Source organism: Mustelus asterias, chromosome 26 (genome assembly GCF_964213995.1).
Source record: "Mustelus asterias chromosome 26, sMusAst1.hap1.1, whole genome shotgun sequence".
Classification (NCBI taxonomy): Eukaryota; Metazoa; Chordata; class Chondrichthyes; order Carcharhiniformes; family Triakidae; genus Mustelus; species Mustelus asterias.
The window spans coordinates 3,868,209-3,894,058 of NC_135826.1; the positions used below are offsets into that span (position 1 = coordinate 3,868,209).

At 44.6% G+C, this 25,850-nt stretch overlaps 1 protein-coding gene across 1 annotated transcript in view; it reads right to left on the reverse strand.

Moving 5' to 3' along the window:
* LOC144479424 (AP-1 complex subunit mu-1) overlaps positions 1-25,850 on the reverse strand; it is a 127,469-nt gene that overhangs the window by 92,910 nt on the left and 8,709 nt on the right. Inside the window, exons 2-4 of the mRNA XM_078198072.1 lie at positions 12,803-12,959; positions 4,341-4,408; positions 2,008-2,138 (exon numbers count right to left, since the gene is read on the reverse strand). Of these exons, the coding sequence (XP_078054198.1) occupies positions 2,008-2,138; positions 4,341-4,408; positions 12,803-12,959 (356 nt within the window). The remainder of the gene's footprint in view (positions 1-2,007; positions 2,139-4,340; positions 4,409-12,802; positions 12,960-25,850) is intronic.

Below are 25,850 nucleotides of genomic sequence, written 5' to 3' on the forward strand. Positions count from 1 at the left end.
CAGGATGGTGAGCGACCTGAAAAAGAACTTCCAAGCGGTTGTGGTCCCATCTGTCTGCTGCCCTTGTCCTTCTAGATGGGACTGGTTGTGGGTTTGGAAGGTGTTGTCATGGTGAGTTGCCACAGTGCATCTTGTCGATGGTACACACTGCTGCCAATATGCATCATTGGTGGAGAGGGTGCCAATCCACTTTATCCTGGATGACACTAAAGTTGCACTAATCCCATTTTCCAGCACTTGTCCCATATCCTTAAATATCATGATATTTCGAGTGCCCATTCAAATACTTGATAAAGATTGAAAGGTTTCTGGCCTTCACTACTTCCCAGGCAGTGCAGTCCAGATTCCCACCTCCTGAGTGACAAAATACTTTCTCAGATCACCTCTGAAGCTCCTGCCCCTTACCCTAAAACTATGCTCCTCCCTGTGAGTGACTCCTCAACCAAGGGGAACAGCTGTTTCCTATTCACCCTGCTCATACCTCTCAATCATGTCCCACCTCAGCCTTCTCTGCTCGAGAGAAAACAATCCAAGCCTATCCAGTATCTGCGAATAGCTCAAATGCTCCATCCCAGGCAACATCCTGGTGAATCTCCTCTGTACCCTCTTTAGTGCTATCACATCCTTCCTATAGTGAGGTGACCAGAACTGCACACACTACTCCAGCTGTGGCTGAACCAATGTTTTGTACAGCTCCAACATTACCTCCTTGTTCTTGTACTCTATACCACGACTAAAAAAAAGCAAGCGTCCATATGCCTTCTTAACTATTTACCTCCTCTATCGCCTTCAGGGATCTGTGAATAAGCACCTCAGAATCCACCTGTTCCTCTGAGCTTCCTAGTGTCCTGCTCCCTTTATTAAATACTCCCGTCTTGTTACTTCTTCCAAAGTGCATCACCATGCACTTATCAGGATTAAATACCATTTGCCACTGCTCTGCCCATCTGATCAACCCATCTAGATCTTCCTGCAACCTACAACCGCCTTCTTCACCTTACCAATCTTGGTGTCATCTGCAAAACTCGCATTTCATCCCCCCCCCACATTATCTATATTGGCAAAAAGCAATCAGCATCTGTGGAGATGTAACCAATGATTTCAGGAAATTTGAGAGAATAAAAAAAATCCAATCTTAGCTGACCAGCACCTGTCACATTTATTGACCGATTCGCTGTCCACCGGCCTGCCTCAAGCACTTTCTTTCACATCAGCCACCGTCTTTATAACAGACAAAACTGTTTGACATTTCAATACCTTTCGAGTGCACTCAGGAACACGCATCTTCCACGTGACCTGGTCACAAGCAACGCAAAGAGTAAAGATCTCTCGGCCCACCCACACTCAGATCTCTTATACTTTTGTGCCCAATCATAAACCAGCTTGCACTACTTGAAGTTTCAAACTGAACTTTTTCTGGCAAGCAGCTGAATTTTAAAGGAAATCTTTTGGTTAAAGCAGCACAAAAGGTTCAGTCTCTGCCTGTAAAATACATGTTTAAATAGGAGTGTTTCTTCTTGGAGGATAGCAAACTTTACCAATTTTCTCTGTACTCAAAAGCAGGGTCACTCCCTTTACCACTTCTCTTGGTTTGGCACAAGGACATATTCCATCACTGGGACTCATCACACTGTGCCTACTAGACACTGCTCGGAGACAGGGACTGTTACATTCTGTATCCGAGCCTCACAAACAAACCTCAATTGGTCAGCTGGTACATTATCATTAAATCTGAAAACAAAATTTAAAATTATACCTTTTTAGAAACACAATTTACGATTTAAGCAGATGAAATATGTTAAAATTTGCCATAAACCCAAACTTCATCATAGTTTGAATGAATAACTCAAAGTTATCATTTCAGCACAGAGTATGGAAGGAGGTCATTTACACAGTGACATATTATTTGCCATAACAAAAAGATGAACAAGACCCTTCCATTAAAAAATATATTGTGGGGCATCTATGACGGTGTTACCATCTATCTATAGACACTGCCTTACTTACTCCTGCAGGATCTTGCTGTCCGTGGTCTGTGGGTAGCCAAAGTCCATTAACTCATCAAGCAGTTCATAGATTATAACAAAGTTATCTCGAATACTCTCTTCTTCCAGCTCCTTAAAATACTCAGAAAACACCTGGAAGGTAAAGTGGATTGAAATATTAATGGCAATGACCCTCATAGTATGAGCTTTAATGTAACGGTGAAGCTGGAGTAACAGGCTTCACTGCATGGAGAGGATGCAAACTCAAGCGCGCAATTTCCCACATAACAGTTTGTAACCTCGACCAACCAGAAACAGGCTACTATTGTTCAAAAAGCAACAAAGACAAGGCCAATTCAAGCCACACTGGCACACCTTTCTTGGTTACATTTGGGCGCATGATCTGCATTCAAGGCTAGATAAAAGTTAGCTGGTGTGGGGAGACCGAACAAAAACAGTTGTCTGGACCAGGCTCCCTAGAGGGTAAATCTGGCACAGTTGGTCACTGGCTTGTGGTGAACCAGCCAATCTCAGAATCTGCAATGGTGGGAGCATGACAATTGGCCTCAGTATCCATAGGGGGAAAAGGGGTGTAGTAACCCAGGCAGACCCTGGCTGTGAAATCTAGTTTCAGGTTAAGGCAGGATTATGCTCAGCTGTAATGAACATTCCCACCTCTGAAGAGTCAGACAGCTCTCACCGTCATTAACTCACAAACTAATTAAAAAGTAAGGATATGCAGGTGGAGGGTATTGAATACGTCTCCTGAGCAAATACAAAGAGGAACTGTGCCCCTTTAAGGAACTGATCCTTCAATCGCTCATCTCTCATTTATTCAAAAAGCAAAAAGAAGAAAAAAAAGTCTGTTGAACGCTGGGCTGATCAGTCAGAGGCTGGCGGCTGTAATACTGCATTTTGTAAATACAGCAACCATCAAGAAAAGGATTTCTATCCAGCTTTGTACTTCATCTGGCTTGGGATCCATTTATCGAACACAGTTACAGATAAAACAGTGACTCGTTATGTTTTGCCATATATGAATTAGCACTGAAGATCAAGCTCTGAAATTCGTCAAAAATAACTGGAGGATCACTGTCCCTGTAACCAAGCAAGCTATTCTTGGAAATTAAATGTTTCAGAGACGCACAGCCATACTCATGTGGGTGAATGACAGTAAACAGGGGCAGTCTGCCAGGTTGTTTATTGAAAGAGGGATTCCACCCCTTTGGAAACTATCAATTTTTAAAACCCACTGTAAAATATACAGATACCCTCCTGACCTATTTCTAAAACTTTAAAAACCGGATAAAGTCTTTGAAAAGGCTGAAGCGATGTCAGCCTCTAACCCTGAGTAAAAGGAACTTCCTGACAGCATCAGAGAAGCTGACACCTCATTATCTCTTAAGAGAAGCTAATGATCCCTGTGACTGCAGAAACCAAAGTCAAAGGGAAATATACAACGGTCATCTACATTTCATAAGGCAAGCCTGGCCACCAGTGTACTGGTCTGCTAAGAAAAAGGACCCTGCAACCTCCTTTCAAATTCTTAACAATCCAGGGAACCCAAAGGAATGTACACCCTTTGCCAAAGCCAAGTGGAGAGGTGGGAGTCATGACACATGATGAATCCCCCCCACCCCCACGAGTTATACTGTCTTGCTGGACTGCAAATCAGCCTGTCATCTTCCATTTAACGAGCAACTTAGAAAAGGGACGCTATGACAGACTCCCCACCTACGCGGTTTCAATTAGATCTTCTCAGTTTCTATATCATTGCCTCAGAGACTAATTTATCTGTGTATCTTATGGTGGCAGTCATCTCCACTGGAAAAGAGGATTATCCAGTATTCGGCCTGCCAACATCTGAAGGAATACACCATTGGACTTAGATTCTGGACTCACCTGAAACAATAATTGTTTGCTCTGCGGTCTTTCCCTGTAACCCTCTCTTTCTCAATCCCTCATTTATTTATGAATGCACAGGGGGCTATGCAGTGACACCTCCCCTCATGTTTGAGCCTGTGCGAATAAACAAACCCTCTCAGATTTGCTGTGGAATTATGAATAGAAATTCAATCAGACCAAAACGGAAGGGTTGGGAAAGCAAAGTTAAGACACCTTTTTTTCCAGACGGGTGCTGAGAGGATTAATGAGGGTTTTTAAAAAGTTAAACCCCCCCCTGCCCATAGCACCAGTGACATGGCGAAAAATTCAAAATGGAACGAGGTAAACTGTTGATTTGCCAGAGCAGCGAGAGATTTGGAATGGGAAGAAGAATGAAGTGGGGGTTGAAATGAAGAATTGTTCAGTTTAGACCTGGAGAGGTGGGGAAAAAATTAAAATCATCCTCCTCACCTGAACCACCTTATATAGGAATGCAAATACCAGAGAGACACACGCATTCTTCTTGGAGGTTGCGACGACTGCAGAGATTAAGGTCAAGGCATTAAACTGACTGGCTCTAAATTCTTCCTCCCCACCACACCCCTCTAACCATGCAAGTTCCTCAGAAAGACAAAAAAACAGCCAAGAGATTTTGTAAAAAATTGAGTTCAATGGGGAGAATAGCACAAAGTGTTGCTGAATAACAGACTGCAAAGAGAACTCATTGCAGAGCATGGGGATTAGTCGCATGTTATTGTATGAGCTGAAACAAGTTAGAAGGTTCTGTGATTTTGAGCAAAGTCTAGAGAGTCATAATGATAAAATGTGTAATTTCAGCAACAACTGGGGAGAGATAAGAAAACGTTTAGTCACAGTGCTACAGCAATAATGGTATATGGAGTAAGGGTGGTGGATCAGTGAGCAAAGGAATAGGCATTTGGAAGCACAATAACTGGAAGGGAGAGGGTGGGATCATTTGCTTGGGGCAGAATTTTACAGCCACGCTCGTCCCGAAACCATAAAATCCCAGCCAAGGTCAACGGACCTTTCCATGTTCCGCTCCAATTCCTGTGGTGGGCGGTGTGGTAAAATTCCAGCCAACATCTCTGCTTCTGGCTTATTAACGATTCAACGACAGGACAATTAGCTGCCAAGTTAGTGACTGATGGATAATTGGGTCACCAAAGTTGGTCTGACAAATTGAGAAACTAAGCGAGGTACTGGAATGACGACAAGCAGAATATGAACAAACTTGAACCATTCTGTGGCTGACGGGCTGGCTGGTGTTGAGGGCTGCTCAAAACTGCTACTTTTCACAATATCATTAAAACAACTTGTAAGCAGAAATAAGGATGCATATCTAAGTTCACTGACAACACTGTTAGGGGGTACTGTACATAGTGCAAATGGGAGCAGAAAGCTGCCATGGGACATTGGCAGAGTAGATGAGTGGGAAAAACCGTGGCACTGTGAGAACCTGAACTCATTTATTGTATAGGAAAGATAGCTCAGGGCACTCTCCAAATGATGAAAAGCTAGGGACTGTGGAGGGGTGGACAGATTTAGGAAAGACTAAAGGTTAGTGGACAAGTACAAAAATCATTTTAAAAGGCTAATGTAATGTTGTCCTTTACCTTAAGAGGGCGAGAACTCAGACGGATGAAAATATGATAGTTTTTCACCATTTAACCTATTTTCTCTGGTGCAACAGTCCAGGACAAGGGAGCATAATTTTAAGATTAGAGCCAATTCTTTCATGCATGATAGCAAGAAACACTTCACATTTTTTATGGTACCCTCCCATCTATGAAAGGGTGGGCACATAGCAACAATCTATTGGGTGTCTGAAGAGGCCAACCCTGGAGGAGCAGAAAGTGCCACATACGAAGTTTTAAAGTGAGATTATTTTCGATGTTGGCACTGATGTCAAGTCTGTGCAGTCATTGATCATCGTGGTGGCGCATGTCAGCCTACAGGTCTTGTCATTTTCCTCTGACATTAACTAGTGACTTCCAGGTGCCCTACCTGATGTCTAAACGCCACGATTAGAAGCATCCTTGAAGCAACGTGTTGGGCATCCTACCGCCGTTAGGCTCCGGCTACCTCACTGTACAGAAAGTCCTTGGGTATGCAACCCATGGACCTGCCTGAGCCAATGAAGCTAATGAGTGCTGTCAAAGCTGGGAGCTCTGCCTTTGAGAGGACTCCTGCATTTGTGACTTTGTCTGGCTAGAATTCACCTATAATGCGCCACGAACGGCAAAGATAGAAATGGTTGAGCTGCTTTTCTTCTTCACACACAGTAGAAGAAATCTGGAATGCTCTTCCTTAAAAAGCCTGGGGGCCAATTGAAACTTCCAAAACTGTGATTTGTAGATTTTTGTACAAGGATATTAAGGGTCACAGATCACAGAGTGGATTGAGTAAAGATACAGATCAGCAATGATTGAACCGAATGATGAAATAGCCATGACGGGTTGAACAGCTTCTGGTTCCTATGCTTGGAGCTGTCTTTAAATGATCAAGACAAGTTGAGCAGCGGAGGCACTTGATAAAAGGAGGAAGAATAAAAATGAAGCACATTATCTAAATGGTGAGATATTGCAGCGCTCCGAGTTGCAGAGGGATGTGTGACCTCGTGCATGAATTGCAAACGGCTAGTATGCAAGTACAGCGAGTAATTACGAAAGCTAATAGAATGTTATAGTTTATTGCGAGGGGAATTAATGCCAAAAGTGGACTGGTTACGCTTCAGTTATAAAGGGCATTGGTGAGAACACATCAAGCAGTATGTACAGTATTCATCTCCTTATTTAAGGAAGAATGTAAATATGTCACAGTTCAGATACGGTTTACCAGACTAATACCTGGAATTGGCACACTGCGTTATGAGGAAAAATCAGACAGGCTAGGCTTGTATCCACTCGAGTTTAGAAGAGTATCCACTGGAGTTTAGGAGAGAAAGAGGTGGTTTGATTGAAACATAAAAGATCCTGAGGTCTTGACAGGGTGAATGCGAAGAGGATGCCTCCCTCTTGTGCGTCACTGTTTAAAAATAAGACACTGCCCATTGAAGACTGATGAGGAAACATTTTTTCTCTGAGGATAGTGTGTCTTTAGAAATCTATCAAAAGGCAGTGAAGGCAAAATCCTTGAATATTTTTAAGACACAGGTAGATTAATTCTTTACAAGCGAGGGTGTGAAAGGTTATGGGGGGAGTGGGCAGGCAGGAATGTGGAGTTGAGATTAAAATCGGATCTCAACTTCCCATAAAAAGACTAAATTGAGAATTGAGAAATTATATACAAGAGGCTGAGGCAGTGTAACCAAAACGGCATCCTGAATGACTCGACTGAGTAAATCCATCATGGCTAACGTTGAACGACTAGAATCTCAATTTTTGTGCAATCAGGATCACGTGGGGGATGGACTGTCTACAATACACGGCAGCTTGGATAGTATTCACGATGAGAGAGAAAATATTACCTGCATAGAAATCTGCATTCAGTAAATTTAGAATCAAGTGAGGATATGAAAATTGTTTTGGCTTTTGGTCACTTTCAAATGAGATTTCCATTTAAAGAGTTGTTTGGGTTTAATCTCAATTTTAGAGTCTCCCACCCTCCCCCCCTCCTCGAACCTAAAATAAAGGACTCTGAGCGAGACCAGGTAAGCTTTTTTTTTCTCTCTTTCGTTTCTTATGAAGGGAAGTTAGCAGGGATGTTTGAGGTGAGGGACACCAGTAGTGTCCCAGCTGAGTACACCTGCAGGACGTGCATCCAATTCCAGCTCCTTGAAGACCGTGTTAGGAATCTGGAGCTGGATGAACTTCGGATCATTCGGGAGGCAGAGACGGTCATAGATAGAAACTTCAGGGATGTAGTTACTCCGAAGAATGAAGATAGATGGGTGACGGTGAGAGGGGCTGGGAGGAAGCAGTCAGTGCAGGGATCCCCTATGGTCGTTCCCCTTGGCAACAAATATACCACTTTGGATACTGTTTGGGGGGGGGGGGGGGGGGGAACGGGACCTACCAGTGGTAAGCCACGGTGACCTGATCTCCAGCACTGAGTCCGTCCCTGTGGCTCAGAAGGGAAGGGGGGGGGGGGGAGAGCAGGAGAGCAATAGTTATTGGGGACTCAATAGTTAGAGGGACAGATAGGAGGTTCTGTGGCAGCGAAAGAGACTCACGGATGGTATGTTGCCTCCCGGGTGCCAGGGTCCATGACGTCTCAGACCGTGTTTTCAGGATCCTTAAGGGGGAGGGGGAACAGTCACAAGTTGTGGTACACATCGGTACCAACAACATAGGTAAGAGAAGGGATGGAGATTTAAAACAGGAATTTAGGGAGCTAGGGTGGAAGCTGAGAGCCAGGATAAACCATGTTGTCATCTCTGGTTTGTTGCCGGTGCCACGTGCTAGTGAGTTGAGGAACAGGGAGAGTGCAGATAAACACGTGGCTGCAGGGATGGTGTAGGAGGGAGGGTTTCAGTTTCATGGATAATTGGAGCACATTCTGGGGGCGGTGGGACCTGTACAAACAGGACGGTTTGCACCTGAACCAGAGGGACACCAATATCCTGGGAGGGAAATTTGCTACGGCTCTTCGGGGGGGTTTAAACTAATGTGTCGGGGGATGGAAAAACGAGCTGTAGTCCAGAAGCCAGTGTTGAGTGTAGTGAGGTACTGAGGAGGGTATCAAGGTCGCAGGAGTGTACCAGCAGACAGGAAGGTGGGTTGAAGTGTGTCTACTTCAATGCAAGGAGCATCTGGAATAAGGGAGGTGAACTTGGAGCGTGGATTGGTACTTGGGACTACAATGTTGTGGCCATTACGGAGACATGGTTAGAACAGGGACAGGAATGGTTGTTGGAAGTTCCGGGGTATAGATGTTTCAGTAAGAGTAGGGAAGGTGGTAAAAGAGGTGGAGGAGTAGCATTGTTAATCAAGGATAGTTTGACGGCTGCTGAAAGGCAGTTCGAGGGGGATCTGCTTACTGAGGTAATATGGGCTGAAGTTAGAAATAGGAAAGGAGTGGTCACGTTGTTGGGGGTTTTCTATAGGCCCCCAAATAGTAATAGAGATGTGGAGGAAGAAATTGCAAAGCAGATTATGGATAGGTGTGGAGGTCACAGGGTAGTTGTCATGGGCGACTTTAACTTTCCAAACATCGACTGAAACCTTTATAGGTCGAATAGTTCGGATGGGGCAGTTTTTGAACAGGGTGTGCAGGAGGGTTTCCTGACACAATATGTGGATAGGCCGACAAGAGGTGGGGCCACATTGGACTTGGTAATGAACCGGGCCAAGTGTTAGATTTGGTTGTGGGAGAGCACTTTGGAGATAGTGACCACAATTCGGTGTCTTTCATTATTGCAATGGAGGGGGATAGGGCCTTATGACAGGGCAAGAGTTATAATTGGGGGAGGGGTAATTATGATACTGAGTGTCCTTGATAGGTACGTCCCTGTCAGGCAGGGAGGAAATGGCCGAGTGAGGGAACCATGGTTCACAAAAGAGGTTGAATGTCTTGGTCAAGAGGAAAAAGGAAGCGTATGTAAGGATGAGAAAACAAGGTTCAGTTGGGTCGCTTGAGGATTACAAGGTAGCAAGGAATGAGCTAAAAAAAAGGGCTTAGGAGAGCTAAGAGGGGGCATGAGAAGTCCTTGGCGGGTCGGATCAAGGAAAACCCCAAGGCTTTTTACTCTTATGAGAGAAATAAAAGAATGACCAGGGCCTGTCAAGGATAGTAGTGGGAACTTGTGTATGGAGTCAGAAGAGATAGGAGAGGCGATGAATGAATACTTTTCTTCAGTGTTCACCAAGGAGAGGGACCATGTTTTTGAGGATGAGAATGGGATAGGCTGGAGGAGGTAGATGTACTGAGGGAAGGTGTATCAGCAATTTTGAAAAACCTGAGGGTCGATAAGTCCCCTGGGCCAGATGGGATATATCCTAGGATTCTTTGGGAGACAAGGGATGAGATTGCAGAGCCTTTGGCTTTGATCTTTGGGTCCTCACTGTCCACGGGGATCGTGCCAGAGGACTGGAGAGTGGCGAATGTTGTTCCTCTGTTCAAGAAAGGAAATAGGAATGACCCTGGTAATTATAGGCCAGTTAGTCTTACTTCGGTGGTCGGTAAGTTAATGGAAAAGGTCCTGTGGGATAGGATTTATGACCATTTGGAAAGATGCAGCTTAATCCGTGATAGTCAGCACGGATTTGTGAAGGGTAAGTCTTGCCTCACAAATTTGATTAAATTCTTTGCGGAGGTAACTTAGTGTGTCAATGAAGGAAGAGCAGTTGATGTTGCGTACATGGATTTGAGTAAGGCGTTTGATAAGGTTCTCCATGGTAGGCTCATGAAGAAAGTAAGGAGGTGTGGGAAAGAGGGAAATTTGGCCGAATGGATAAGTAACTGGCTATCTCATAGAACACAGTAAGAGTTTTAACAACACCAGGTTAAAGTCCTACAGGTTTATTTGGTAGCAAATACCATTAGCTTTCGGAGCGCTGCTCCTTCGTCAGATGGAGTGGAAATGTGCTCTCAAACAGTACACAGAGACACAAAATCAAGTTACAGAATACTGATTAGAATGCGAATCCCTACAACCAACCAGGTCTTAAAGATACAGACAATGTGGGTGGAGGGAGCATTAAGCACAGGTTAAAGAGATGTGTATTGTCTCCAGGCAGGACAGCCTGCAAGTCCAGGAGGCAAGCTGTGGGGGTTACTGATAACGTGACATAAATCCAACATATCAGTTTCTGCTCAGCAACTCTGCGCTGTCGTGTGTCATGAAGGCCGCCTTGGAGAATGCTTACCTGAAGATCAGAGGCTGAATGCCCGTGACTGCTGAAGTGCTCCGAGGAGCTGTGTAACCTCCCTGCCTGTGGGGGAGCACTTCAGCAGTCACGGGCATTCAGCCTCTGATCTTCAGGTAAGCGTTCTCCAAGGCGGCCTTCACGACACACGACAGCGCAGAGTCACTGAGCAGAAACTGATAGCCAAGTTCCGGACACATGAAGACGACCTAAACCGGGATGTTGGATTTATGTCACATTATCAGTAACCCCCACAGCTTGCCTCCTGGACTTGCAGGCTGTCCTGTCTGGAGACAATACACATCTATTTAACCTGTGCTTAATGCTCCCTCCACCCACATTGTCTGTATCTTTAAGATCTGGCTGGCTGTAGGGATTCGCATTCTAATCAGTATTCTGGAAATTGATTTTTGTGTCGCTGTGCCCTGTTTGAGAGCACATTTCCACTCCATCTGACGAAGGAGCAGTGCTCCGAAAGCTAATGGTATTTGCTACCAAATAAACCTGTTGGACTTTAACCTGGTGTTGTTAAAACTCTTACTGTGTTCACCCCAGTCCAACGCCGGCATCTCCACATCATATCTCATAGAAGACAGGGTGGTGGTGGATGGAAAATTTTCAGACTGGAGACCAGTTACCAGCGGTGTACCACAGGGATCAGTGCTGGGTCCTCTGCTCTTTGTGATTTTTATCAATGACTTGGAGGAGGGGGCTGAAAGGTGGGTCAGTAAATTTGCTGATGACACCAAGATTGGTGGAGTCGTGGATGAGGTGGAGGGCTGTTGTAGGCTGCAAAGAGACATTGATAGGATGCAGAGCTGGGCCGAAAAATGGCAGATGGAGTTTAACCCTGATAAGGGCGAGGTGATTCATTTTGGTAGGACAAATTTGAATGCTGATTACAGGGTCAACGGCAGGGTTCTGAGGAATGTGGTGGAACAGAGAGATCTTGAGGTTCATATCCACAGATCTCTGAAGGTTGCCACTCAAGTGGTTAGAGCCGTGAAGAAGGCTTATAGAGTGTTAGCGTTTGTTAACAGGGGGTTTGAGTTTAAGAGCCGTTGGGTTATGCTGCAACTGTAAAGGACCTTGGTGAGACCACATTTAGAATATTGTGTGCAGTTCTGGTCACCTCACTATAAAGGAGGATGTGGAAGCATTGGAGAGAGTGCAAAGGAGATTTACCAGGATGCTGCTTGGTTTGGAGGGTAGGTCTTATGAGGAAAGGTTGAGGGAACTAGGGCTTTTCTCTTTAGAGCGGAGGATGATGAGAGGCGACTTAATAGAGGTTTATAAGATGATAAGGGGGATAGAGTGGACGTTCAGAGACTATTTCCTTGGGTGAATGTAGCTGTTACTAGGGGGCATAACTATAAGGTTCCTGGTGGGAGATATAGGAGGGATGTCCGAGGTAGGTTCTTCCCTCAGAGTGGTTGGGGTGTGGAATGGACTGCCTGCTGTGATAGTGGAGTCAGACACTTTAGGAAATCTCAAGCGGTTATTGGATAGGCACATGGAGCACACCAGAATGATAGGGAGTGGGATAGCTTGATCTTGGTTTCGGACAAAGCTCAGCACAACATCGAGGGCCGAAGGGCCTGTACTGTGCTGTACTGTTCTATGTTCTATGAGAGGCATAAAACAAGAGTAAATATTGTTAAGGTAAGGCATGCAGTTCAGTTCTTATTCAGGTTGTTCTATGATTCATTGGGAGCTTTGGTACACTGGGGTGTTTATACAGAATGTGCCAACGGTCAAGGTGTATCTTGCTTATACCACTCGTCATTGAATATAATCAAACCGTAACACGTACTGGAGGCCCGCAGTGCCCCAAGGTTTTGGATTTGTGCTCGTCCATATTTAACTTTTGACTTGATGCTCTGCACGTTTTCTGCTGTGCGAGCCAGGTAGGCCCTCGATGCTGGGCAGCACCTGCTTCTTGGAAGGACCAAGATCAAATTGACATAACATTTGTAAAGGGTCCAACATTGCTGTTGCTAAATGCTACAACATTCTTCCCAGAGAGTGACTCTGTTTCCCATTATAGGACCCTACACCTCTAATCTTAAAAGGGCAATTATGCAGAAGCAGCTTTTGTAAGGATACGATATAGATTGTTGTGTTTGATCCACATGAATCGAACCGCTCCATGTGATAGGATGGGCGTCAGGGAACACTCCTCCTCCTTCTCCATCAGAATAGACATAAAGTGTTCAATTTCTGACATTTCCACATCTCCCCGATAATTCCGACAAATCAGGACCTGAGAAACAGAAGACGTGGATTTTTCACATATGATGCAACAATTTTTATGAAAGTGGGGTAACCGCTTGACTTATGAGAACACAAATGATTCTATGCCAAAGAACAGTTTCATGAGTGGACATTCACTGTCAACAGGCAGTGGGATTTGCATCCTCTCAAGCACCCAATGCTAACTCAAGTACTTTCAAGTGTAGTGCAGCACAACCAGTTGTAGATTCAAACCCCTTCCATCCAGCTCGATCAGACAAGCAGCACTGATCACACCAGCCATCGAGCAACTTCTAAATGAGGCTGTCCTTTGACAGCAGCATTTATACGCCACAGAAGCCTCCCCTCAGTCTAAAGTTTATTTATTAGTGTCACAAGTAGGCTTACATTAATGCTGCAATGAAGTTACTGTAAAAATCCCCTAGCCGCCACATTCTGGTACCTGTTCGGGTACACTGAGGGAGAATTTAGTATGGCCAATGCACCTAACCAGCACGTCTTTTGGACTGTGGGAGGAAACCGGAGCACCCGGAGGAAACCCATGCAGACACAGGGAGAACATGCAGACTCCACACAGATAATGACACAAGCCAGGAATCGAACTTGGGGCCCTGGCACTGTGATGCAGCAGTGCTAACCACTGTACCACCCCAATTCCCTCTTCCCAACTTGCCTCTATGTGCTATTTGCTTTTGAAATATACATCAAGCCACCCCTTAAATACATCAATGCCATTGGGTATCCCCAATGTACCATGCCTCGATGTCCCGAGACCATGCAGACACTACAATAACGGATGAATAAACACCGCTCGACAATCACCAGGCAGGAGTGTTCTCTTCCTGTTGGGGAACACTTCAGCAGTCACAAGCATTCAGCCTCTGACCTTCGGGTAAGCGTTCCCCAAGGCAGCCTTCACGACACATGACAACGCAGAATCGCTGAGCAGAAACTGATAGCCAAGTTCCGCACACATGAGGATGGCCTCAACCGGGATCTTGGGTTCATGTCACACTATCTGTGACCCCCACGACTTGCCTGGGCTTGCAAAGTCTCACTAACTGTCCTGGCTGGAAGTAATTCGCATCTCTTTAACATGTGCTTAACCCGCTCTCCACTCACATTGTCTGTACCTTTAAGACTTGGTTACCTGTAAAGACTCGCATTCCAACCATTATTTTGTAAATTGAGTTTGTGTCTTTATATGCCCTGTTTGTGAACAGACCTCCCACTCACCTGAAGAAGGAGCAGTGCTCCGAAAGCTAGTGGCTTTTGCTACCAAATAAACCTGTTGGACTTTAACCTGGTTTTGTGAGACTTCTTAGTTTTTTTTCTACCAAAGTGGATAACTTGACATTTGTTTATATTATGTTCCATCTGCCACGTTCCTGCCCTTTCACCTAGCCTACTCAAGTCCCCTTGAAGCCATCTTGCATCCTCCTCACAAATTAAAACTTGAGGGGAAAATGTGTCACTTGCAAATTTGAAAATTTTACATTTGGTCACGACATCCAAATAATTTATACATGGGTTACAAAGTGATATGGCTAGGCAGCTCCCCTCATGGACTTCACACCTGCCTTTGTCCAAATTCTCTGCAAAACACAAGTACAATATACCACTAGACTTCCCCACTCCAGAAACTGCTAGGAACAATGAAGGACTAACAAAATGCATTATACAAGAAAGATGATGAGGACCACTATTTCAATGGCAATTTAAAAGCTTTGACAATGGGACATCATACTCCTTCATTAGTATGGATTGCCCTATGTTGTGCACCAAAACAGCTGTCACATGATCGGAACACCACTTGTGAAAGGCTATGATGATAAACTGTCCATTTGTTGCTGCAGAAAAACTCTGCAGAATGGACCATAACAGCAAGACAACGGTTGCAGACTGTAACATCACCTCTCTCTCACTCTGCTGGCAGAGTGCTCCATCTCGATTACATTTTGGTATACATTACAGAGATGGAACATTTTGATCAAAAGGAACTGAGTGTCTACCATAGCATCCACTTGAGTGCAGTGCAGATGAGTTATTCAGTCTTATGGGCTAGGACTGCCTCAGATTTAAATCTCTTTGCGGAGTTGTTCGAACTGTACTCAAAACAGGGAGGTGGAAAACTTGCAAGGAAAAACCAGGCTAAGAAAAACAAAAAAAAATACAAGAGGATCAATTTTTAGAAGGATTTAATTGGTGCTAAAGAGAACTGCACAAACCAGTAATTAGTTGCAGACCATTTCCCAGTAAGCCACCAGTAATAATATCTTAACCTTAGTCATTATCTCATCTACAAACACCACACAACTCAAGGAGTAAACAGAGAGCAAATCTGAGTAGTTTCACACTAAAAGGCGAAATGAAAGCCCAGCTTACTTAGAGTGTGCGTGTGTGGGTGTGGGGGGGGGGGGGGGGGTGGTGTGCTGAAAGGACATGCACATTGGATGCTTTTAAAGTGGCAGGTCTAGCTTTCTCATGTAATAATAGCTGTGGGTCCCAACGGCAGTCAGGCAGTTCAGGCTCGTTAATATCCAACCATGGCCAAAACAGGCCATTAAGCAAAGCAGCAATTTTACTAAATTTAGCTAGAAAATAATCTGTAGATGATTACCAGAAACCTCTACAGGCTGCAGAGAGATATTCAGGCTACAACAACTTGCTGGTAAAATGTTGGGAAGGCAATTCACGCAAGTGCTATCCAACGAATTTGATCGAGGAGAAAACACTAAAGCAGTTGATCAAGAGCTAAGATTAGTTTTACTGGAGAGAAAGGGGAGGTTTCCAGAGGCAATTCCAGAATTTAGGGCTGGAATAAGTGAAGACACGGTCATCAACGGTGGGAGGAAAAGAATGGGAGATGTATATGGAGCAGAAATTGTAGAGGGTGGTAAGGTTTAGTGATAAGGAGGGGGATGCTGTGCAAAAATTTAAACAAAAATGAGAATTTTAAAATTGAAAAGTTGACAAATTGCATGTCAGTGAACAGATAATGTGCAAATGGGAGTTTGTACAAGTTAGGATGGAAACAGCAAATATTTGGAACAGTTGAAGTTTATGGAGAGGATATGGTGACAGTCATACACCAAGGGTTAAATCAAGCATTTCTTCAACACCATCGCAGCCTTGTGATAGATATCATTACTAAAATACATTAAGTATACCAGAAGGTGTCTTGCAAAGGGGAGGGGGTGAAGAGATTAGATTGAGAAATTTGGCATTCAACGTACGCATTGTGTCTCCAAACCTGTGGACTGCTTCCTCAAGGTTATAGTCAATACAGCTCCCTACCAAACCAATGTGGTCACTAATAATGTATTAGCAGTGGACCAAGGATAGCAATCATGAACCTGATTGATCCCACAACTGCTCCCCCCACCGCACTCACCCCGGGCATCTTTAGTTCCTCTTGTCCATATAGATCTTGTAACTCGAACCAATCCAAGATTTATCATAGATAGGGCTCAGTACAATATTGCAGCTAGCCATGCTGCCATTCACCATGTTCTAGACAAAGGACACGAGTAAATACAGCACTGGAGAGCAATAAAAAGCATACAGTTCTACCACAAAACCTCCCACTGAAACATGAACATTTGTGTGTATCAGGGCCATTGTTTAATAGAACAATAAGTTTCACGAGTGAATCTGACAATGCCTGGGAGATGTTCCGAGTTTGTATACGGAGGGTCTTTTAGTATTGAAAGATAAAGAGTCCATCAGTCTGTAATCCTTAAAACATTTCACCTTTATTTATGGCAATTCTAAAACATGACTTTTTTCGCAAGTAAACCACAACAAATTAAGTCTTTAGAAGGAAATTTTCATATCCTCATTTAAGTTAGTTAACAAAGGTATTCTGCACACACTAAACTCCAGTAGGAAACAGTATAACTTTTGGCAATAAAGGCACATCAATGCTCTCCACTGATATTTAAATATTCTAACCAAGCAAATTGTATGGTTACCTGGCTGTGCAAGCATCCCCAAGCACATAAAATGGAGGCATGCATCTTTGAAAAATTAATACGATGCAATGTACACAGAAATGTGTAAAGTTCATTTATTAGTCACAAGTGGGCTTACATTCACGTTGCAATGAAGTTACTGTGAACTATTTCATTTGATTAATCAAAACTGTTAGAGGATATACCTTTTAGTGAAATACTAACCCACTCTTATGACATTGTATATACAAAGTCAAGAACAATCATTGTCTTCTGTATAACGATCAGAGATAATTGGACTGGGGTGGCATGGTGGCACAGTGGTTGGCACTGCTGCCTCAGTGCCAGGGACCCAGGTTCAATTCCAGCCTTGGATGACTGTGTGGCGTTTGCAAGTGCTCCCCGTGTCTGCATGGGTTTCCTCCGGGTACTCCGGTTTCCTCCCACAGTCCAAAGATCATAGAAGAAATCACAGAAACCCTACAGTGCAGAAGGAGGCCATTCGGCCCATCGAGTCTGCACCGACCACAATCCCACCCAGGCCCTACCCCCACATATTAACCCGCTAACCCCGCTAACCTGCGCATCTATGGACTCTAAGGGGCAATTTTTAACCTGGCCAATCAACCTAACCCGCACATCTTTGGACTGTGGGAGGAAACCGGAGCACCCGGAGGAAACCCACGCAGACACGAGGAGAATGTGCAAACTCCACACAGACAGTGACCCGAGCCGGGAATCGAACCCGGGACCCTGGAGCTGTGAAGCAGCAGTGCTAACCACTGTGCTACCGTGCCGCCCCTAAAAATTGAATTTAAGTTCCACCATCTATCGTGGCGGGATTCGAACCCGGGTCCCCCAGAACAATCGCTGCGTTTCTGGATGAATAGTCTAGCGATAATACCACTAGGCCATGGCCTCCCCCTATTGTGCAAATTAGGTGGATTGGCCATGCTAAATTGCTCCTTGTGTCAGGGTGATTAGCAGGGTAAATACGTGGGGTTATGGGGATAGGGGCTAGGTGGGATTGTTGTTGGTGCAGGCTCAATGGGCCAAATAGCTTCCTTCTATGACATGCAGCTGCGATCAACTCCCCATTTTAAAGTCATAGATTCTGACATTTTTATATCATGCTTTGATGTTTATAGTTAAATGTGACGAAGGGGATTTGGTTGGAGTATGTGAGTGAGACACAGGTTGAACAGCCAACTGTAGGTGAAGCAGCAGCACCACTGCAGGAGAGTATAATGACACCACAGAAGTTTGCAAAGACAATGTTCATGATAAAGATGCTGACAGGAAATTAAAATGTGGAAAAGCTGATGCAAACATGTTCACAAAATGCGATAACAAAATGTAAGGCTTTGTATCTAGTAGGTTTAACACATTATGTAGCTACACATTTGCCCCATACACTCTTCAGTCTCAATAAACATGCTTGACCTCATCGTTACCAATCTGCCGGCTGCAGATGTATCTGTCCATGACAGTATCGGTAAGAGTGACCACCGCACAGTCCTTGTGGTGACGAAGTCCCGCCTTCACATTGAGAATAAACTCCATCGTTTTGTGTGGCACCATCACCGTGCTAAATGGGACTGACTTTGAATCGATCTAGCAACTCAAGACTGGGCATCCATGAGGCGCTGCGGACCAGCAACAGAAGTGGCATTGTACTCCAGCACAACCTGTAACCTCATGCCCGGCATACCCCCCCATTCAACCATTACCATCAAGCCAGGGGATCAACCCTGGTTCAATGGAAAGCATGGTACATTGGGGAAACTATGCAGACGCTGCGACAACGGATGAATGAACACCGCTCGACAATCACCAGGCAAGACTGTTCTCTTCCTGTTGGGGAGCACTTCAGCGGTCACGGGCATTTGGCCTCTGATATTCGGGTAAGCGTTCTCCAAGGCGGCCTTCGCGACACACGACAGCGCAGAGTCGCTGAGCAGAAACTGATAGCCATGTTCCGCACACACGCGGACGGCCTCAACCGGGATATTGGGTTCATGTCACACTATTTGTAACGCCCACAGTTGCGTGGACCTGCAGAGTTTCACTGGCTGTCTTGTCTGGAGACAATACACATCTTTTTAGCCTGTCTTGATGCTCTCTCCACTCCCATTGTTTTGTTTCTTAAAGACTTGATTAGTTGTAAGTATTCGCATTCCAACCATTATTCATGTAAATTGAGTCTATGTCTTTATAAACTCTGTTTGTGAACAGAATTCCCACTCACCTGAAGAAGGGGCTTAGAGCTTCGAAAGCTTGTGTGGCTTTTGCTACCAAATAAACCTGTTGGACTTTAACCTGGTGTTGTTAAACTTCTTTCAATGGAGAATGCAGGAGGGCATGCCAGGAGCAGCCTGGTGAAGTTACCAAACAGGACTACTTGCATGCCAAACGGCAAAAACAGCAAGTGATAAGACAGAGCTATGTGATTCCACAACCAACAGATCAGATCTAAGCTCTACAGTCCTGCCACATCCAGTCATGAATGGAGGTGGACAATTAAACAACTCGCTGGAGGAGGAGGCTCCACAAATGTCCCCATCCACAATGATGGACAAGCCAAGCACATCAGTGTAAAAGATAAGCCTGAAGTATTTGCAGCAATCTTCAGCCAGAAATGCCGAGTGGATAATCCATCCAGTCTCCAGCCAATTCGATTCACTCCATGAAACAAGTTTATCAAGAAACAAGTTGGAGGCACTGGATACTGCAAAGGCAATGGGCCCTGATAACATTCTGCCTATAGTACCGAAGACTTGTGCTCCAGAACTTGCCGCTCCCCTAGCCAAGCTCTTCCAGTACAGTTACAACACTGGCATCTACCCAATGTGGAAAATTTCCCAGGTATGTCCTGTACACAAAAAGAGTAAGTCTCACAACACCAGGTTAAAGTCCAACAGGTTTATGTGGCAGCAAAAGCTTTCGGAATATCGCTCCTTCTTCAGGTCACTCACCTGATGAAGGGGCAGTGCTCCAAAAGCTTTTGTTACCAAATAAACCTGCTGGACTTTAACCTGGTGTTGAGAGACTCCTTACTGTGCTTACCCCAGTCCAACACCGGCATCTCCACATCACCTGTACATAAAAAGCAGGACAAATCCAACCCAGCCAATTACCGTCCAGTTTACTCTTAATCATTAGTGAAGTGGTGGAAGGGGTCATCGATAGTGCTATCAAGCAGCACCTGCTCAGTGACGCTCAGTTTGGGTTTCGTCAGGGTCACTCAGCTCCTGACCTCATTACAGCCTTGGTTCAAACATGGACGAAAGAGCTAAATTCCAGAGGTGAGGTGAAAGTGACAGCCTTTGACATCGAGGCTGCATTTGACCGAGTGTGGCATCAAACTGGAATCAATGGGTATCAGGGGGCAAACATTCCGATGGTTGCAGTCCTACCTGGCACAATCCCTCCACCACTGACGCTCAGTAGCAGCAGTGTGTACTATCTACAAGATGCACTGCAGCAATTCACCAAAGATCCTTAGAGAGCACCTTCCAAACCCGCAACCACTTTCTTCTAGAAGGACAAGAGCAGCAGACACATGGGACTACCACCACCTGCAAGATCCCCTCCAAGCCACTCATTGTCCTGACTTGGAAATATATAGCCCTTCCTTTGCAGTCACTGGGTCAAAATCCTGGAATTTCCTCCCTAACGGCATTGTGGGTCAACCCCCAGAACATGGACTGCAGCGATTCAAGGCAACAGCTCACCACCACCTTCTCAAGGGCAACTGGGATGGGCAATAAATGCTGGCCAGCCAGCAACGCCCATGTCCCATGAATGAATTTTTTAAAAATCACAATAAAGGTATTTCACCTCAGCATCGCTTTAACGAAGCTCTGCAAAGAGCATCTTTTAGATTATGAATCATAGAATCCCTACAGTGCAAGAGTCCATTCGGCCCATCAAACCTGCACCGATAGCAATCCCTCCCAGGTCCTATCCCCGTAACCCCATGTATTTATTCCGCTAGCCCCCTGATACTAAGGGGCAATTTAGCATGGCCAATCAACCTAACCTGCACAGTTTAGGAATATGGGAGGAAACCGGAGCACCCGGAGGAAACCCACGCAGACAGTCACCCAAGGCCGGAATTAAACCCGGATCCCTGGCGTTGAGGCAGCAGTGCTAACCACCGTGCCATCCCAAAGAATGAGAAATAATTTTCTACATAGTTTGATTCTTTCCCCAGAAGCAGCAGCAATTAAATTCTGAATCAGTTGCTGGCTAATGCATCCTCACTCGAGGTCAAATATTAATAGTTTGATTGTGCATGCCTGGTGCTGTCCCCCACAGCAATCTTACACTCTTACACACACTTACTCTTACACGCGCACTTACGCGCACTTACACACTTACACACACACAAGTACTTCAAACAGCACACTACATGACACAAGGCTGAGATGACATGCCAGTGCCTCACTGCACACTTGAACTGTGTCATCCTCCTGCTACAAAGAATAGAGGGAGAAACTGGGAGAGAAAACTAGCAAGAAATAAAACAGACAGTAATAACTTCCACAAGTATATAAAAAGGAAAAGGGTAGCAAAAGTGAGTGTTGGTCCCTTCGAAGGCAAGATTGGGAAATAAATATGGAACAAGGAAACGGCAGAGACTGATCAAATATTCTGCATCTACCTTACAGTCAGAGAGACAAAAAATACCCCCCAAATAACAGGAAAGTAATGGGCATAAAGAAGGGAGAAATTAAAACAATCCCGATCACGAGAGAAAAGGTGCTCGGAAAATGAATGGGACTAAAGGCTGAGAAGTCCCAGGACCCATTGGCCTGCATTCTACGCTCTCATAGGAAGTTGCTGCAGAGATGGTGGCTGCATTAGTTGTAATCTTCCAAAATTCCCAAGATTCTGCAAAGGTCCCAGGGGTTTGAAAAACCACAAAACATTAAAATTCAAGAAAGGAGGAAGACAGTAAACAGGAAACTATAGACCTGTTAGTCTAACATTTAAATATTATTTATTGGTGTCACAAGTAGGCTTACATTAACACTAATGAAGTTACTGTGAAAATCCCCTAGTCGCCACACTCCGGCACCTGTTCAGGTACACTGAGGGAGAATTTAGCATGGCCAATGCATCTAACCAGCACATCTTTCAGACTGTGGGAGGAAATTGGAGCACCCAAAGGAAACCCACGCAGACACAGGGAGAACGTGCAGACTCCACACAGACAGTCACCCAAGACAAGAATTGAACATGGGTCCTTGGCGCTGTGAGGCAGCAGTGCCAACCACCATGCCACCTGTGGAAAAATGCCAAAATCAATTAAGCAGATACTAAGACATTTAGAAAAATCAGAATACTGTCAGGCTGAATGTCTGATTTTGAGACAGGGAAATCAGGTTTGACAAATTTGAGTATATAGGTGAATGTGTCAGCAGGGTGGATAAGGAAGAACCAGTAGATGCAGTGCATCTGGACTTCAAAAAGGGGCTTGATAAGGCACCACATAAAAGGTTACTGCACAAGAGCTTATGGTGTTGGAGGCAATATGTTAACACAGATAGAGGACTTTAACAGGAAATAAGGGTTGGGATGAATGGCTCATTTTTCAGGTTGACTGGAAACAGTAACTAGGGGAATACTACAAGCATCAGTGCTGGGGCCTCAATAAATATGATCTATATTCGTGACTCAGATTATGGCACCAACAATTATATTTGCTGATTATGCAAAGACAGGACGAATCTGCAAAGTTAAGTCAGTGGGCATAAACTTGGTCGATAGAAAAGCAGGATATTATTTAAAGAGAGAGAAATGGCAGAAATGCTACAGCACAGAGGAAAATGGGAGTCATCGTACATAAATCACAATGTTAGCATGCAGGTATAGCAGGTAATTAGAAAGGCAAATGGAATGATGGCCAAGGGGGGTGGAGTATAAAAGTAGGGAAGACTTGCTACAACTGTACAGGGCATTGTCGAGACGGCACCTGGAGTACTGTGCAGTTTTGGTCTCCTTACTTAAGGAGGAATATATTTACATTAGAGGCAGTTCAGGGAAGGTTCACTCGGCTGATTCTTGGGATGAAGGGATATATTTATCAGGAAACGTTGAGCAGGTTTGGCCTATACTCTGCAGTTTAGAAAATTGAGGGAAGATATTATTGAAAAGTATGGTTCCGAGGAAGCTTGATGGTGTAGATGCTGAGAAGATGCGTTCCCTCATGGGGAAATCTGGAACTGGAACTAGAACTAGGGGCCACACTTTAAAAGGAGACTCCAACGTAAGACCGAGATAAGGAGGAATTTCTTCTGAGGGTTATTAATATTTGGAATTCTCTTCTACAGAAAGCAGTGAAGGCTGGGTCAACAAACATAGTAATGGCCGTGTTAGACAGTTAACGGCTACGGGGTCAGACAGGAAAAAGGAGGCAAGGCCACAATCAGATCAGCCACAGTCCTATTTAATGGTGGAGCACGCTCATTGGGCCAAATATATTTCTATCATCTCATCTCTGATTCATCAAATGGTGCTAGAATGGATGCCGGGAGAAGGGATTACAGTTATATAGATAAACTAGCAAAGCTGGGGCGTTCTCTTTACACAAATGAAGACCATGAGAAAAGCAAAGTACTGTAGATGCAGGAAATCTGAAATAAAAACAAAATGCTCAAAATACTCAGCAGACTGGGCAGCATCTGTGGATAGAGAAAAATTTGAGGTTGCACAGCGTCATACCTCTTCACAGACATTATCAAATCTGCTGAGCATCTTTTGCTCTTAATTAATGCCACAAGGAGACTTGATGGGAGGGGCAGCTTAAATCATGAACGAGTTAGACAAAGCTTCTACACAGTTCGGACTCTGAACAGCCTGAGGGGATGGTGGATACAGATTCAACAGCATCTTTCAAAGGGGAATTGGATAAATACTTGCAGGAGAAGAAATGGCAGCGATGAGGAAGGAGCTGGTGATGGAGACAAACTGGATTTCTCTTTGAAAGGTCAGACCTGATGGATCAAAGTAACTCCTTGGTGGTGTACTATTCTGATTGTGAAAAACTGGCTAACAGATTCTTCAAAACAAGCAATTTGTAATGAACAGTTTCAAAAGAGGAAATTATGTCAATGGCGTCACTGAACAGGAACTATCCCACCTGTTTCACAACAGCAGAAATAAACCACTTCTTACTTAAAAAGCACTAGCTGAGTGAAGGGCAGGTCCTTTTCAAAAAACCTCTGGAGCTGTACTATATAAAACAGGCGTGGCATGATCAGATTCCCTGAAGGAACAGGCTCACAAGGAGAACATGGCTCCCAAATGAAGCCTGGTCAGGGGAGTTTGTCATTTATCCAAGGCCAGGGCAGTGAGAGCTTGACTTTACTTGTACCAGCAAGCTTGATAGTACGTGAAGCTCACTATATATGGTTTCCCACAACCAATATCTGCATGGTCTGAGTGATATTGCAATTCATGGCCAGGCTTGTGCTGTGAAACTACACCCAGGAAATGATGAACACAGAGCTCAAACTGACTTCACACAAACCCCCTCCCTCTCCCCCAAACGGGTTTGCATGTCTTCCTCCATCTCTCCAATGTAACTCGACCCACTGTGCAATGGAAGGGCTTAGTTATGAGGAGAGATTGGGGAAACTGGGGTTGTTCTCACTGGAAAGACAGAGGATGAGGGGTGACCTAATAGAGGTGTATAAAATTATGAAAGGCATAGATAGGGTGAACGCTGGGAAGCTTTTTCCCAGGTCGGTGGTGACGTTCACGAGGGGTCATAGGTTCAAGGTGAGGAGGGGGGGTGTTTAACACGGATATCAGAAGGACGTATTTAACACAGAGGGTGGTGGGGGCCTGGAATGCGCTGCCGGGCAAGGTGGTGGAGGCGGACACACTGGGAACGTTTAAGACTTATCTAGATAGCCACATGAACGGAGTGGGAATGGAGGGATACAAAAGAATGGTCTAGTTGGGACCAGGGAGCAGCGTGGGCTTGGAGGGCCGAAGGGCCTGTTCCTGTGCTGTATTGTTCTTTGTTCTTTGAATTGCTCATCTAATCTGTAAGCATAATCTCAATGGCAAAGATCATGTAAAATCCCAACCATGAATTTATGTATTCAACTGACTGAACAAAAACCGCAAGAGACTTGCATTTACAAACTGCCTTCCATGCCTCAGGAATCCTATACAACCTCACAACAATGCAGTATTCTCAACATTGTTGTAATGTGGGAACAGTGACAGCGCACTTGCGGACTGCAAACTCCCACAAACAGCAATCAGAGGAATAACCAAATCATCTGCGGTTTTTGCTGCAAAGGTGTTAGATGAGTGCGCACGTGCATAATGTGATACAATCTGCAGTTGTGTTCAGCATAGGAAGCATTTAATACATAATTTAGTATAATTAAACCAAACCACTACATAATTGGAACTACACTCCAAATTTGAGTGCAAGACATGTTGAAGCTAACTATTTCCACATAACATACCACATAAAAAGTTGCATTAGAGCACATGGGAGAGGTGTTATATTAACATGGACATTGCTAACCAACAGAAACAGGATAAATAGGTCATTATCAGGTTGGTAAACTGTACCTGCAGTGCCTCAGGGATCAGTACTGGGATCTCAACTATTTACAATATAGATGAAGGGACAGAGTGTACTGTAACCAAATTTACCAATGATGCAAAGATAGGTACAAAGGCAAGTTGTGAGGACAGAATCTGTCAAGAGATATCGATAGGTTAAGAGAGTGGGCAAAAATTTAATTTTTGATTGACAAGGGACACAAGGGTCACGGGAACAGACAAGGAAGCGGTGTTAAGGCCACAACCAATCAGCCGTGATCTTACAGAATGGCGAAACAGGCTCAACTGGCTGAATGCCTACTCCTTTTTCTTAGGATCTATTCACACAAGGACACAGAATAAGTTGTCAGTAT